The 17,338-nt window shown below is 43.1% G+C and overlaps 1 protein-coding gene across 1 annotated transcript in view; it reads left to right on the plus strand.

Annotated features, from left to right (window-relative positions):
- The window catches only part of LOC126291513 (uncharacterized), a 56,474-nt gene that overhangs the window by 14,683 nt on the left and 24,453 nt on the right, over positions 1–17,338 (plus strand). Inside the window, exons 3-4 of the mRNA XM_049985018.1 lie at positions 7,858–7,985; positions 16,763–16,938. Coding sequence (XP_049840975.1) covers positions 7,858–7,985; positions 16,763–16,938 — 304 coding nt within the window. The remainder of the gene's footprint in view (positions 1–7,857; positions 7,986–16,762; positions 16,939–17,338) is intronic.

Here is a 17,338-nt window from a genome sequence, read left to right on the forward strand (position 1 = left end):
TTACACATCTTGGTCACATCTTGTTCGCAACTGATGGCACTTTGAACAGTGGACGTTATATTTAAGATGCGTTACGACCCGTGGCTCTACCCTTCATTTCAGCAGGATAATGCACGACCGCATGTTGCAGGTCCGGTACGGGCCTTTCTGGATACAGAAAATGTTCGACTGCTGCCCTGGCCAGCACATTCTCCAGATCTCTCACCAACTGAAAACGTCTAGTCAATGTTGGCCATGCAACTGGTTCGTGACAATAAGCCAGTCACTACTCTTGATGAACTGTGGTATTGTGTCGAAGCTGCGTGGGCAGCTGTACATGTACACACCATCCAAGCTCTGTTTGACTCAATGCCCAGGCGTATGGAGGCCGTTATTACGGCCAGAGGTGGTTGTTCTAGGTACTGATTTCTCAGGATCTATGCACCCAAATTGCGTGAAAATGTAATCACATGTCAGTTCTATTCTAGTATAATACATTTGTCCAATTAATACCCGTTTATCATCTGCATTTCTTCTTGGTGTAGCAATTTTAATGGCCAGTCGTGTGTGCGTGTATTTTTGAATCGATTTCAATCAAACTTGATATGCATATCTCTTATTGGTTGAAAATCAACTCTGTGGGTGTAAAAAGCTCCTACCTATCAAAGGCGTGGTGTGGGTATGGAAAAGCAATGTAATCCACAGCGTGTGAATGCCCATAATTTAGTCTCCAGTATTTGGGAATGAGAGAACTTAGTGACCTGCAACTGCAAGGAAGTTTGTACATAATTTCAAATCTTTACGAAAATTTTTTTCGCTGAGAACTTCCACAAAGTGATGAAAGGAAGAAGTTTATCACTTACTACAATTGCATTTTTGATGCAGTAAAAATGCCAGGCAGAAATTATGTGTTAATTCATTATTTATATGTTATTAACAGTATTTGCGAATGGAAGAATTATATCATTGTAGGAAACGTAGTTCAGGAAACATGTCAAATATTGAGATGAGAGAAAAACTGTGGCATCGTGTACGACATTTTAATTCATTACTTCTACACTAGTAATTCTACTAGCACCACATTTCGCAGACAGTGCCGACACATCCCTTTTTATGTAACTAGAAAAATACATCATTGTATGACAGGTAGTTCAGCATCATGCAAGATGTTTGAATTTGGTACTTCGTTGCTACTAACTCCATTCACAACATGTTTCGCAGACAGTAGCCGGTATAACACTGGATGCATCTGCAGAATTATATCATTGTACAGCACATAGTCAAGGAGACATCACATCATAAACATCGAGCTGCGTCCAAATGAGAATGCAGGGCGAAATTTGTTAGAGATACAGGTGAAATGTGTAGAAATACGTGTAAAATAAATTAAATGTATGTGAAATGTATCTGAAATTTGCGTATGCGGCCAAAGCCACGGGAAAAACTTCATCTTAAACCCATGGAACGATCTCAACCAAATTTGGTGCACGTATTATTTACGATCTGGAAAGAAATACTCTTGGGAAATTTTAACCAGCCTCCCATTGTGGTGAGCGTGATTTGGAGAGACAAAGGGAAGGTTAGGAGGAATTTGACAGAGAGAGCAGGAAGGAGGAGCTGGACAGAGAAAGGAAAAAAAGGAGAAGATGCACAGAGAAAGGGAGGAGGAAATGCAGGTGAAGTATATTGACATTTGCGTATGTGGCTAAAGGCACAGGAAAAAGCTCATCCTAAATCCGTGGAACGATTTCAACTAAATTTGATACATATATTAGTACTCTGCAGGAAATTATCACCAGCTTCCCAATGGAGCGAGCGTGATAAAGTGAAGAGAGAGAGACAGAGAGAAAGGGAGCGGAAAGTTGACAGTGAGAGCAGGAAGGAGGAGTTGTACAGAGAAAGGAAAAATGAGAAGATGGAACAGAGAAAGGAGAAGATGGAATAGAGGAAGGTGGAAGAAGAGATAAGCAGAGAGAGAGGTGGAGGAAGAAATGACCATAGAGAGAAGGAGGAGAAAATGGAAAGAGGAAGGGAAGAGGAAGAGGCGGTCAGAGGGGAGAGGGCCGAGGAGGCGATCAATAGGTTGAGGGGGAGGATGAGATTGATAGAAGGCAAAAAGGATATGGATAGAGAGAGGGAGGCGGAGATGGATAGAGCGAGGGTCGATGGAGGAGGTGGTCAGAGAGAGGCAGTGGAGGAGATAAATAGAGAATGGATGAAGGAGGAGAGGACAAGATGGACTAGTAGAAGACTGGAATGTAAACATAGGTAGACAGTGCTGGGTACTCAGCTAGTATATGAACACATTTGGAAGTGATTTGGGGGTAAACAGGACGTGAAACGGCAGCAGCGATGAATGTAACCAGACTGGGCTTCAAGCTGAGCTGAGCTTGGATGACATACATGGGTACATTATTCTATACAGGCTCATCTCTATGCCAGAGTCCATCAGTCATAGTGGATGGCATTATTGTGTGCCAGCCTGTCTGTCCATAACCAAATGTTTTCCGCAGGTACTAATCTGAAGAATATGCTTATCTGGGCAAAAGTCGAACACTGTGGGGATACGTCGGAAGAGCACGGGCACCAAGTGGCCATGCACATTGTTGTCGATAAACAACGGCATGGGGACATCAAGGGCACGCATCGTCCTTAGAATTGATATGTCAGCAGTGTAACTGCTGCTGTCCAAAAAACAGGTATGAGAACTAGAGATGATGATGAAAATGAGATCGTGTGGATAGGGCCTCCCGTCGGGTCGACCAGCCGCCTGCTGCATGCCTTTTAAGTTGACTCCATTCGGCGACTTGCACTTCGATGGGCATGAGATGATGAAGACAACAACACCCACTCCCTCAGAGGAGAAAATTTCCGAATCGAACCTAGGACCGTTATCGTGGCATTCCGTCGCGCTGAGCACTTTTTTCGGTGCAATAATCTTTATTGAACAAACTATATATATATATATATATATATATATATATATATATATATATATATAAACAGTTCTTGAAGGAACCATTTAAACATATACAAAAGATTGTTAGTTAAACAAAAATATTAGAATAACATTAAATGTAACAAAATATAACATTGTTTTTTTTCTTCTTCTTTTTTTCGATGCATGTGAACATGGATAAGGGTGTTGCCTCGTGTGATGTGTAGGTATGGCACACCCCAACTTTGAGGGGTGTCAAGGAAGACGCTGCGGAGATAACCGGCAAAAGTTGGTCGGTAAGATGGTCTTCGGGTGAGGGTGCTATGCGCGGTCACAACTTTGTACCAGAAGTCAAGGACTTAAAGAGGCACAGCCTGTCCTCGAAACCAGAAGAGTGTATGGTGCTTAGCAAGAGGGTAGTGAAATGTCTGGGGCGACAACAAGAAATCTGGGGTTATCGTCGTTGGTGGGGCACAGAGGTAGAATCCCACAATTCGTTGCATGAGGAGCCATACGTTTCGTTTGAGCGGACACGTAGGACGGTGCTCGTCGGTGCCTTCGAGCTGACAGTCAGGGCAGAGTGGGGAGTGGCCAGTCCTATGCGATAAAGTCAACTATTAGTCGGGAATCTGCCATAGACTAAAACTTACCAGAGTGCAGATGCAGACGACGGTAAAAAGGGTGCATGCACACACCCCCAAACCGTTCGACAATTAATGTTAGGGTGCCGTAGCACCATGGGGTCGCAAGGGTTGGACAGCATAAACAAACGATAATAATCTTTTGTACGGGGAGGGCGGGGACCACTCAGGTACTGAGGCGGACGCAGTGATGGTGTTTTGTATTCAGTGCATCTCATACCATCCTGCCAGGTTCTGGACTCGCGTAACGATGATGGATGCAATCCGGTCACGTTCATTCTCCTCAGAACCTCTACACGTGGATGTGTCCGTTATGAAGCTCTACACAGAACTGGGCTGCTGCTGCCATCTCATGAAAATGCGGAACAGTGGTCGCTGTGCTGACTCTTGGTAAGGCATTAGTTTACTCAACTTGAGCTTGGGGGGGGGGGGGATCTGCAGTTATTACTCAAGAGAAGAAAAACTTCTTAGCTGAGAAGACTTTGTTGTAGACAACCAGTTTCGGTAAAACTAAGTTACAATGTTCAGGTCTTCATAAAGATTATTACAAACATCTTGTGCCAGCTAAATACAAAATCTTTCGATTGAATTTACAGGTACATCAATATCAAACATCAGAATTAAAATTACTAGGTACATCACAATTCCCCGAAACATAGTTCCCATAACACCACAAAGGGAAGATCTTGTGTGTAGCTAACACAAGATGTTTGTAATAACCTTTATGAAGATCTGAAAAAACTTAGTTTTATCGAAACTGGTTATCTACTATAAAGTTATTTATTGCGATCTCTTCACTGTCTGTCTGGATACGCGTCTTATTGTGCAACAGGTCTACCAAAGAGACTCCTTACACTACTCTTGTCCACCTTATTCTGGAGTACTGCTGTGCAGTGTGGGATCCACAGCTGGTGGAACTGACGGATGACATCGAAAAATGTACAAAGAAGGGCCGCTTGTTTTGTATTATTGCGAAATAGGGGAAATAGTGTCACAGAACATGATACATGAATTGGAGTGGCAATCATTAAAACAAAGGCGTTTTTTATGCAACGGGATCTTTCATGAAATTTCAATCACCAGTTTTCTCCTCCGATTGCGAAAACATTGTTGGCACCCACCTACATATTGAGAAATGATCATCCCGATAAAATAAGATAAATCAGGGCTCGCACAGAAAGTGCTCGCTTTTCCCGCGTCCTATTCGGCAGTTGAACAGTAGAGAGACAGCATGAAGGTTGTAATGATACTTAAATTACGTAACCATTACGGCACCTCACCTCAATCTCTCAATACCATCAATATTCTACTGTCTTTCTATAAAATAGTTAACATATTTCTGTGCCAACGTTCAGGTTTGATTTCATTAATGTAGAGGTACTTCGATACATCGATATGTATATATTGCAATGATATTATTCTTGTGTGTATTCTATCTTTTGTCACTATGATTGACGCAACTATGATTTTTGGGCGCGTAAGCGGTTATTGGAGAGTCAAGCTTTGGTCGTCATGTTAAAAAGACAGTTCATGAAATGTAAACTTTAAGAGTGAGGAAGATATTTTCAAGTATGTTTTATATTGTGAAGTGATGTTTTGGAACGAGTTACGTGATATTGCAACAAAAGTAATAAAGAAGTGTAACTTAAATTCGGAGTGCTGATTCCTTTTTTCATCACCATTGTCCTAACTTGCAAAAGTCCAATCTTCAAGAATCGTTTATGAAACATATCTATAAAACTTTTGAATATCGCAGAATAACACCTAGGCTTCTTTGCATCCGAGCTTGGAATCATCACTACCTACATTTTCGACGAATGACCCTTGAGTTCACAACGAGACCAGCATGGAAAACACGAATAGATGGAGTGCCTAGTTTATCCATTATTTCAAAAAAATGACTTCATTAACTGTGCTCTAATGACACCTGCCACATAATATAACTTCGTTTTTGCCCGATAATGCAATATTTAGCAGCGTGAGCAACACTACAATCATAATTTTTGACCTTTGTTGTGGTAGGGTTGTTAGAAGGTGGTTGATTGAACCCTCTGCCAGGCACTTTATTCTCAATAGCAGAATAATGATGTAGATGAGACTGTAAACAAGAGCTTCTACTGACAAGGAGCGTGATTCTCTACAGCAGAGTGGGCAATCTATTCTCTGGTGGTAGTCACGTTGAGATTAGATTCTGCATAGCCCTCCTGAACACATATATTCCATACTAACAGTTATCCGCAGCTGCCCTCACATATTAGTAAAATGAAATGAAAAGTGTGAGTAGCTTTCTTTACTAGCCAGAAGCTTCCATTCGGGAAGTTCTGGCGATTGGTGCAAGTCTATCTGGCGCCATTTCGGCGACTTGAGCGTGGACGATAGAAAAATTATGATGATGAAAACGAATGCATATCCAAGCGCGAACTGAAATAGTTCAAGCCGGCCGGGAATCTAACCCAGGACTGCACAAGCAGAAGAAAGCTAACCTCATGATCACCAACAGCTGACGCTTCTGATCACGTGTCTTAGAAACTAAAGTGACGCGCGACGCTCAGTGGCTAAAATGCAGTGGGTTTCATGCTGATATTAGTATGGACGTACTGGTTAAACACATGCACGACTGTATAAGCATTGTATTCATCACATTCAATCGCATTGTACAGACTGGTCCGATCACGGGGCTCACAACCAGAACCACACGCCACTGTTAAGCACTAATGAAGGACTGGGTCCCTTACTTCGATTGCACGTAATTCATTAAGGTCAATCCAACACATTTACTTCAAATAACGTAAATGAAGTTACATTTGAATCAGTCTGACATTAAAGAGGAATAAAGAAAACAATTTCAATGTCAGCTGATTTAGTGCGTGAAGCGCGAGTTAAGCCAATAACCAGATAAACTAAACAATTCAAAAGAAAGAGAAAAACCAAATTGAATCAATACACCCCACTGACAAATATCCAAAAAACCTTACAATACTACTCAAAAGAAAATATTGAAGTGGGGAGCAGCCATTCATCGGACAGAACACTTCAAAATGAGTTCAATAACACAGCTGCGTGCCCCAGAAAACTGCAAGACATTAAATACACTTCATTTGACCAATAACAAATACTCATTAACATTACGCCACTCCTGTTTGAACTGCAGTGTCCCAAAGAAACAGGCGCTTATTCTGAAAGAACAATTTTTTATATGTTTAAATTACAGCATTAAGGAATTCCAAAATATGTCCAATCGAACACTCCCTCCCCTTTTCAGTTGAGGCACAAATCTTTCCCTTTTTTAGGCGGAGGTTGAGCCAGAAACACAGAATGCCACAAAAACACAGTTTTGCTGTGAAATCCTACAGGACACTCGGAAGCCGTAACAGACAAGGCATCGACACGCACAAGTAACACAGGCTAAGAGTCAGGCTGGGAGCACATCCTACAAGAACTTGTTCACTTTATGCTCACCACAAACTGTAGACATTCCGGCCGAACATCCGCTTGCGGTGGCTGCCAGAAGGACGAAGCAACCGACAGCCCCACGCCGTGCTTCTCACGCAGGCACCTCAATTCGTACAAACATCTAGGCCAACATCAACTCCGGACTCCCCTCTCACTGCGAGGCTTGGCACAGTTTATATGAAATGCCTTCCAGGCAACCAGTGACCACCGCAGGAGTTTCACGATTAGCAAACAGCCCCAGCGTAACAGACGTCACACGTGTGCTTACGCTCGAGCCACAACTCCGCAGTGTGACTGGCCTCTCCAAACCGACTGCCTCTCGCCGTCCCGCGCGCCCCGGCCGAAAAAGCAAAGATGCTCATGCCCGGAGAAGCGGCAAAGATAACAAGCCGATCGCTGATGATCGACCGGCGATCTGGCTCACAGACCATATCAAACAATGAACGGATATTCACAAACATAACAAAGTTCAAAAGCTGAAAACTATCTAGCTTTCTTGAAGAGTAATTATTGTTCTTTATTTCGGGTTATATTCTTCAAATAAACAAATGTGTTTGTGCTAATACTTTCGGATTTATAACATTAACATGGATTCGTATGAATGATGTGTGAGCACGACCCACACAAACAGCAATATTGTAGAATGATAATCCCTAGTCGCAGTATGGCATGAACGACGACAGGTCACGAATTGCTCATATACGGACGACGAGTGCAAGATTGTGTTAATAACTATGGAGCAGTGTGAAGTACCAACTTCACAATGATTTGCTTAGTGCGCATGTATGTCTAAATTTACTCCATCTGCTCGCAGTTCATTCTGCACAACAGGTATCTTTGTTTCAGAGGTGAAGATATTGTCCGACCACTATCATCAGTACATGACCACACTGGTTCAGCACCGCGCTGAGTTAATATCATTTGGAATAAACAACACTATGCACAATTTTGTCCCCCTCGCCCTCGAAGGGATTGTAAGTATAAGTTCAATATTCAACTGTATGGCAAGTCATGTGTTACTGTGGCACTTGAACCTTTAATATTAAGCAATAAAAATGTTTATTTCTTTAAGAATTTAGATTTAGGCATATATTTATTCCGACTGCTAATATTAAGTAAGTGCCACTGCACGACAGACGTCCAGCATTTGGTAAACAGCAGCCAACTTCTCTTTCGACGGTGGCCACCAATCATGGTGTAATGTCTCTTGCAGCGGTCTCTCCACGATATTTTCAGATTTTTTTTATAAATTATATAACTCAGTACATACCTCGAAATATCTCTTCTTATCTTACCGATCCCTAAACTTAAAATATACGATGATTATCAATGCAAAGTAGTTTCAAGCCCTATTATTCCTTGGAGCGTGCTTTTACTCCATGGAATAGGTTCTCTGCTATCTATGTTTTCTCTTATGAAAAGAATGATTGAGATCTTGCCGATTAGCCATGAAAGAAGGAAGATGTATATGTATGTATTGTTGAGCTAGTCGCCATCTTGATGAGATTCTGTATGAGAAGGAATTTAAGACATGAACTAAACCAAAGTAAGTGTGTTCGCGTATTATTTAACTGATTATTATTGACAGTGTCTGCTTACTACGCTATGTTCCACGGGATCAGTGGAGAATGTGTGCTTTACACTGGAGGAACCTGCCGTTTTGTACGCTCAAGATATCCAGTTCATTGCTTTCAATAAATGGGCTAAGACGGTCTTACCAGCAGATATCCGGTCTTCCCCATGTGATCACCGAAAGTTAATAATTAATACATATAATTTTAGGAGATCGAATTACAATTTTCGTCGCACCGAGACTTCGAAATTGCTTCACTGCCTTATGGAATTTAAGTTAAGCTCAGTTTAATCAGGATAGAATAGTATTGAACTGTGTGATGTGATAAGCCTGCTTTGTGAATGGAAATTCCCCTAATATACGTATGCTTTTTACTATCCTGATCAGTGACGCTGAATCAGGCCGGTGTGAGAGAGGTTTTTAAGTTTCAGATCCCACAAAAAATATTAAAATGGCACATAGCCCAAGGGCCAATAGGCATCAGGGGTTACGTTCTCCCTCCTCCGCAAAAACCTATTAAAATAAAGTCTCCTCTCCTCCTTCCTTAACCCTCCGTTGCTCGCGCAGATGTCACTCGCCATCCCCGTGACTTTTCACCTCAATTTTTTCTGACAGGGCTGGTTTGAGTTCGCGCCATTTTCAGTACCTTTCTGTTAACTCTCCAGGTGTTAGCTCCAATCATTGTTGGCTTTCAGTTACGAAAGATACATTGTCTCTGATACATTATTACAGTCTGGAGGACACTTGTCATACGTGCGAGATCTGCTGCCACAATCTGAAACAAAGTCTGTATTACTTTATCACTTTCCTAGAATCAATCGATCTTTTATGTGTCTAAATTTAGACTTATTGAAACTAATTGCAGTCACCCATGATTCAGGAACAGACCAAGAAGTGTCAGAAAGTCAGCAGCTCGTGGTCGTGCGGTAGCGTTCTCGCTTCCCGCGCCCGGGTTCCCGGGTTCGATTCCCGGGGGGTCAGTGATTTTCTCTGCCGCGTGATGACTGGGTGTTGTGTGCTGTCCTTAGGTTAGTTAGGTTTAAGTAGTTCTAAGTTCTAGGGGACTGATGACGATATCTGTTAAGTCACATAGTGCTCAGAGCCAATTTTGAAGAAGTGTCAGAAAATGAGAAATATGAATCACAGGAAGAAATAAATCAAGAGGATGCATTTTTTAGGGAAAGAGGGAATAACTATAAGGAGGAAAAATAAAATCCTACAAATGTTAGAAGCAGATTTTGTAATATCTGGACCAAAAAATCTACCTCGTATTAAAAAAAAAAAAAAGGAATAGAAATTCTGGATTTGTTCTTGGATGGAATCATACTGATTCTCGCAACGTGCATTAATATATACATCAATTAAGTTTGTGGTAACTTCTCTAGGGAAAGGGACGCTAAAGAAACAGATGTGATAGAGATCAGAGCTTTCAATGGTGTGTTACATCTGCATGGATCTTTGAGATGTTCTAAGAAGAGTATATCGTAATTGTGGCATAAGTCAAAGGGAAACGGACTTGAATCGTCATATTTATGCATAAGTGAAAGCCGATTGAGGATACTGTTGAGATGTCTGAGGTTTGATAATATCCCTGACAGAGGTGTTCACAGAGAGATTGACAAGTTGGCTGTTATCAGAGAGGTACTTGAGCTATTCGCTAACAATGGTCAAAAGTATTTTTCACCTAGTTAATACCTTACTGTTGACGAACAGCTTTAGGCATTTAGAGGGAACTGCTCATTCAGGGAACATATTCCTAGCAAACCAGCAAAGTATGGGTTAAAAGTACACTCCTGGAAATTGAAATAAGAACACCGTGAATTCATTGTCCCAGGAAGGGGAAACTTTATTGACACATTCCTGGGGTCAGATACATCACATGATCACACTGACAGAACCACAGGCACATAGACACAGGCAACAGAGCATGCACAATTTCGACACTAGTACAGTGTATATCCACCTTTCGCAGCCATGCAGGCTGCTATTCTCCCATGGAGACGATCGTAGAGATGCTGGATGTAGTCCTGTGGAACGGCTTGCCATGCCATTTCCACCTGGCGCTTCAGTTGGACCAGCGTTCCTGTTGGACGTGCAGACCGCGTGAGACGACGCTTCATCCAGTCCCAAAGATCCGGAGATCTTGCTGGCCAGGGTAGTTGACTTACACCTTCTAGAGCACGTTGGGTGGCACGGGAAACATGCGGACGTGCATTTTCCTGTTGGAACAGCAAGTTCCCTTGCCGGTCTAGGAATGGTAGAACGATGGGTTCGATGACGGTTTGGATGTACCGTGCACTATTCAGTGTCCCCTCGACGATCACCAGAGGTGTACAGCCAGTGTAGGAGATCGCTCCCCACACTATGATGTCGGGTGTTGGCCCTGTGTGCCTCGGTCGTATGCAGTCCTGATTGTGACGCTCACCTGCACGGCGCCAAACACGCATACGACCATCATTGGCACCACGGCAGAAGCGACTCTCATCGCTGAAGACGACACGTCTCCATTCGTCCCTCCATTCACGCCTGTCGCGACACCACTGGAGGCGGGCTGCACGATGTTGGGGCGTGAGCGGAAGACGGCCTAACGGTGTGCGGGACCGCAGCCCAGCTTCATGGAGACGGTTGCGAATGGTCCTCGCCGATACTCCAGGAGCAACAGTGTCCCTAATTTGCTGGGAAGTGGAGGTGCGGTCCCCTACGACACTGCGGAGGATCCTACGGTCTTGGCGTGCATCCGTGTTTCGCTGCGGTCCGGTCCCAGGTCGACGGGCACGTGCACCTTCCGCCGACCACTGGCGACAACATCGATGTACTGTGGAGACCTCACGCCCCACGTGTTGAGCAATTCGGCGGTACGTCCACCCGGCCTCCCGTATGCCCACTATACGCCCTCGCTCAAAGTCCGTCAACTGCACATACGGTTCACGTCCACGCTGTCGCGGCATGCTACCAGTGTTAAAGACTGCGATGGAGCTCCGTATGCCACGGCAAACTGGCTGACACTGACGGCGGCGGTGCACAAATGCTGCGCAGCTAGCGCCATTCGACGGCCAACACCGCGGTTCCTGGTGTGTCCGCTGTGCCGTGCGTGTGATCATTGCTTGTCCAGCCCTCTCGCAGTGTCCGGAGCAAGTATGGTGGGTCTGACACACCGGTGTCAATGTGTTCTTTTTTCCATTTCCAAGAGTGTAGTTTGGGCAATAAGAGAATAGAAGCTTTCGAAATGTTGTGCTACAGAAGAATGCTGAAGATTAGGTGGGTAGATCACATGAGGAGGTATTGAATAGAATTGGGGAGAAGAGGAGTTTATGGCACTTGACATGAAGAAGGGATCGGTTGGTAGGACATGTTCTAAGGCATCAGGGGATCACAAATTTTGCATTGGAGGGCAGCGTGGAGGGTAAAAATCGTAGAGGGAGACCAAGAGATGAATACACTAAGCAGATTCAGAAGAATGTATGTTGCAGTAGGTACTGGGAGATGAAGAGGCTTACACAGGATAGGGTAGCATGGAGAGATGCATCAAACCAGTCTCAGGACTGAAGACCACAACAACAACAACAACAACTCGTCATTTCACAATCCTTCAGTCCTCCGCAGCTTACGGTCTAGTGGCTAATGTTGCTGCCTTTGGATCAAAGGGTCCCGGGTTCGATTCCCGGCCGAGTTGGAGATTTTTCTCTGCTCGGGGACTGGGTGTTTGAGCTGACCTCATCATTTCATCATGATCACCATCATCATCATTCGTGACAGTGGCTAGACTGGATTGTGTAAAAATGACATTGTGTCAAATTTGGGACTTCGTACGGGCGCTGATGATCGCGCAGTTGAACGCCCTACCATCCTTCAAATACATTCCATAGGTGCTCACGACAGAAGTACGCCAGGAGGCGACCAGCTTAGCCGTCTCGACGGTTCTCGTTTCCAGCCGCTGCGCCACAACAATGTACGCTTTGTCAAAAACCGTTTATGTCAGTGGGTTTACGGCCCGTATCTGCCCATTGGCCTGTCTTCCGCTCACATTATTTTCTTACTGCATCACGTGCCCGCAACACCATTAGGAGGCATTCAGTGGGTAAAGCAGTGGCTGCCATTACAATGTTTTAGCTCATCAGTATATAGCGGCCATAGCCGGCCGAGGTGACCGAGCGGTTTTAGGCGCTTCAGTGTGGAACCGCTCGACAGCTACGGTCGCAGGTTCGAATCCTGCCTCGGTCATGGATGTGTGTGATGTCGTTAGGTTAGTTAGGTTTAAGTAGTTCTAAGTCTAGGGGATTGGTGACCTCAGATGTTAAGTCCCATCGTGCTTAGAGCCAGAGCGGCCATGTTTCGTCCAAACTACGGTGAAACGTATCAACGAATGAAGGCGGAGTGCATAGTACGGAGAAATATGTCTACCACTGGGACAAAAACGCTACGGTCGCAGGTTCGAATCCTGCCCCTGTCATGGATGTGTGTGATGTCCTTAGGTTAGTTAGGTTTAAGTAGTTCTAAGTCTAGGGGATTGGTGACCTCAGATGTTAAGTCCCATCGTGCTTAGAGCCAGAGCGGCCATGTTTCGTCCAAACTACGGTGGAACGTATCAACAGATGAAGGTGGAGTGCATAGTACGGAGAAATATGTCTACCACTGGGACAAAAACGCAAATGAAGATTGTGAAATATGCTACAGTATAGGGTTTAGAGCTGTAGATTCGTTGCTAGACTAATAATACATATCCGTCGTTGCTATTTACGTTTATAGTAAATGGATTTCGTACAGCGAATATAGAAACAAGTAAGGTTCATGCACAATATTGCTCTGAAGCTTGCTCAGGAGAGAAACTACAAGCCCAACAAGAACATAGACTGAAGTGATATCAGGTGTTCCCCAGGGACCTCTACTGTTCCTTATCTATATAAATAACCTGGGTGACAATCTGAGCAGTTCTCTTAGACTGTTCGCAGATGATGCTGTAATTTACCGTCTAGTAAGGTCATCCGAAGACCAGTATCAGTTGCAAAGCGATTTAGAAAAGATTGCTGTATGGTGTGTCAGGTGGCAGTTGACGCTAAATAACGAAAAGTGTGAGGTGATCCACATGAGGTCCAAAAGAAATCCGTTGGAATTCGATTACTCCATAAATAGTACAATTCTCAAGGCTGTCAATTCAACTAAGTACCTGGGTGTTAAAATTACGAACAACTTCAGTTGGAAGGACCACATAGATAATATTGTCGGGAAGGCGAGCCAAAGGTTGCGTTTCATTGGCAGGACACTTAGCAGATGCAACAAGTCCACTAAAGAGACAGCTTACACTACACTCGTTCGACCTCTGTTAGAATATTGCTGCGCGGTGTGGGATCCTTACCAGGTGGGATTGACGGAGGACATCGAAAGGGTGCAAAAAAGGGCAGCTCGTTTTGTATTATCGCGTTATAGGGGAGAGAGTGTGACAGATATGATACACGAGTTGGGATGGAAGTCATTACAGCATAGACGTTTTTCGTCGCGGCGAGACCTTTTTACGAAATTTCAGTCACCAACTTTCTCTTCCGAATGCGAACATATTTTGTTGAGCCCAACCTACATAGGTAGGAATGATCATCAAAATAAAATAAGAGAAATCAGAGCTCGAACAGAAAGGTTTAGGTGTTGGTTTTTCCCGCTCGCTGTTCTGGAGTGGAATAGTAGAGAGATAGTATGATTGTGGTTCGATGAACCCTCTGCCAAGCACTTAAATGTGAATTGCAGAGTAGTCATGTAGATGTAGATGTAGATGTAGATTTGCGTGTTGTAACATTAGTTTTCAATATAAAGTGTAAAAAGTCACTCCAGACAATCGTAATCCCTCGTTCGTCTGCCGGCCGCGGTGGCCGTGCGGTTCTAGGCGCTTCAGTCCGGAACCGCGGAACTGCTACGGTCGCAGGTTCGAATTCTGCCTCTGGCATGGATGTGTGTGATGTCCTTAGGTTAGTTAGGTTTAAGTAGTTCTAAGGTCTAGGGGACTGATGACCTAAGATGCTAAGTCCCATAGTGCTCAGAGACATTTGAACCATTTTGAACCTCGTTCGCTTCTGACGGTTGCGCTGTTCTTCCTCTACTGAAGTCAACTACAAGCTGCCTGCGACAAATTGTCTGATGGATAAGGACTTCTGTTTCTTACGTAGTTGCCGTTGTGACCGTGTGTAGCCACTCCGCAAGCACAAACCGTAGACTAACGAGGAATTAGACGAACCCGCTTTCATATTCATGCAAATAAAATCTTGTGTTACATTCTTCTTAAATTGTTGTGCTCTTCAGTACCAGGTCCTCTTAACCAACAAGAAGGGGATCCAGCGATATTTTTGGACGTGGAATGCTGAATTCCGTTGTTGGGAAACAGAACGTAACTTATGAAACAAATGAAATATCAATACATCGATATTCACACAGTTAATCTCGGGTAGCAATGTCTTCTGTCCCACACATTTTGTATGAAAGTTTGTTCCTATAAGTCATTTCAGAGTCGACAGGCGTCTAAATAATCGACTACAATTTGATATCACGATCTGAATTTCAGATTTGCAGACAGAGGTAACACTCTCACTAACAATCGGGATAATGCGTGCTAATATATTAGCTCGGTGCTTGTTGTAATGGGCTTAAACAGCAACAGAAAACGTATAACATTTGCAATTCAGTACTATAAGTTCTTTACCAAAGCCTAAACGCAGTTAAAAGTCAATTAAAATCACTCAGGGTAGTTCTTTGTGTTATTGTGGTCTTCAGTCCTGAGACTGGTTTGATGCAGCTGTCCATGCTACAATATCCTGTGCAAGCTTCTTTATCTCCCAGTACCTACTGCAACCTACATTCTTCTGAATCTGCTTAGTGTAGTCATCTCTTGGTCTCCCTCTATGATTTTTACCCTCCACGCTGCCTTCCAATGCTAAATTTGTGATCCCTTGATGCCTAGAACATGTCCTACCAACCGATCCCTTCTTCTTGACAAGTTGTGCCACAAACTCCTCTTCTCTCCAATTCGATTCAGTACCTCCCCATTAGTTATGTGGTATACCCATCTAATCTTCAGCATTCTTCTGTAGCACCAAATTTCGAAAGTTTCTATTCTCTTCTCGTCCAAACTATTTATCGTCCACGTTTCACTTCCATACATGGCTACACTCCGTACAAATACTTTCAGAAACGACTTCCTGACACTTAAATCTATACTCGATGTTAATAAATTTCTCTTCTGCAGAAACGCTTTCCTTGCCATTGCCTGTCTACATTTTATATCCTCTCTCAGGGTAGCTCACACACACGGAAATCGTAATCCCGTGAAATAGTTATTTGGCACATTTTAACTATTAATTCACTATTATTGATAGTTAAATGAGACTCTGCAATTCAGGAAACCTCTTTTGAAGTTCATTACGTGATTGTATGGTGTAGTGCTAAATAAGAATCAAGCCTTCTCATTATTTATGTCAGAGATAACATTTTTATTTCTGAGCATACACAGAGGTGGTAGCATTTATTGTCGTCAAACTTCCAATTAGCTTCGTGAAGACTTCATAAGAGCTGTGAGAATTTCCATGAAAGTTGCTTGGCGATTTTTCCTGTACCTATAAATCTCAAAAAAATTAGATACCCTCGTATATCGTATCTGAAATATCACTATAATTCTTGCGAGAAATATTTACGTACATTCAATTAGCAACTAACACATGTCGGGTAAAACATAAATTTGTGATCTTCACCATTAGACATCAGATACAATAGCGAGTACAATTCATCAATTCATTTTATAGCAAGACATTTTTAGTAAGTAAAATTGTGTCTCGACAATGCCTTTCAGGTCGTTGGCCACCCACAAGCCGGTGATTGGTTTCCAGTAGCGTCCGCTATATTCCTGCTGAGTCGTCAGAACACCTTTAGAACAAGTTGTTTGGACTCGATCGTGGATCATTAAACAAATAACAGACAAACATTCCTATTACTTAACATAAAATCTACAATGGATAAATTATAACTTTTTCATAAACTTATTGACATAGTGGAAACATTTCCTATATCGTCAAAAAATTTGACAATCTGATAAACTGTTTTATTCTTGCTCGTATTATTAACAGTGCTCTAAAGACACAAATTTCAATGTCTGCTCCGCTAAATGTTAAATGGACACAGTAAGATCTCTATTTCTGTCTGTAGGGTAAAACATTGCCTAAAGAGCGGCTGCAGGTTTGGGTGAGGCAGATGGGAAAGCTTGCAGACTGGTTCCGTATGAGACTGAATGCAGTGGTGGAAGACATCGTTGCTATAAATGAGGAAATGGACAGAATGAAACAGGACGCAGTCGACCCAAACCCGGGGCGTTACGCATTTCCGTGAGTATGAAAAGTCTTCCTGGTTTATATTCTCTTTCCCAAAATAGAAAACGAGTGTTTTATATTTATTTCCTCTCTTATTATTTTTACCTTAGAGGTAACCTCGGAAGACCTGCCGTATGGGTGAAGTGAGTGTCTTTGTTTCAAGTAACATGGCTGCATTACAAATCAACAGGCTACTTTTCTGTGTTAAAAATATCGTTGCGATTGTTGTTATTCTGATTAAAGATTTGGTCACGTGATCGAAAATCCAAATTTTTATTTGCCGTGAGTCAGAAATGTGAAAACTGTATTACCTGGCGAGTGCGCCGGAAGTACTGCGACATAGCAGATGGCTGATGTGGTTGACCAAATGCGGTTTTGAACCGTCGTCCCCCCAAATGCGACTCTAGTGTGCTAA

The sequence above is a fragment of the Schistocerca gregaria genome, chromosome 9 (genome assembly GCF_023897955.1).
Source record: "Schistocerca gregaria isolate iqSchGreg1 chromosome 9, iqSchGreg1.2, whole genome shotgun sequence".
NCBI classification, from domain to species: domain Eukaryota; kingdom Metazoa; phylum Arthropoda; class Insecta; order Orthoptera; family Acrididae; genus Schistocerca; species Schistocerca gregaria.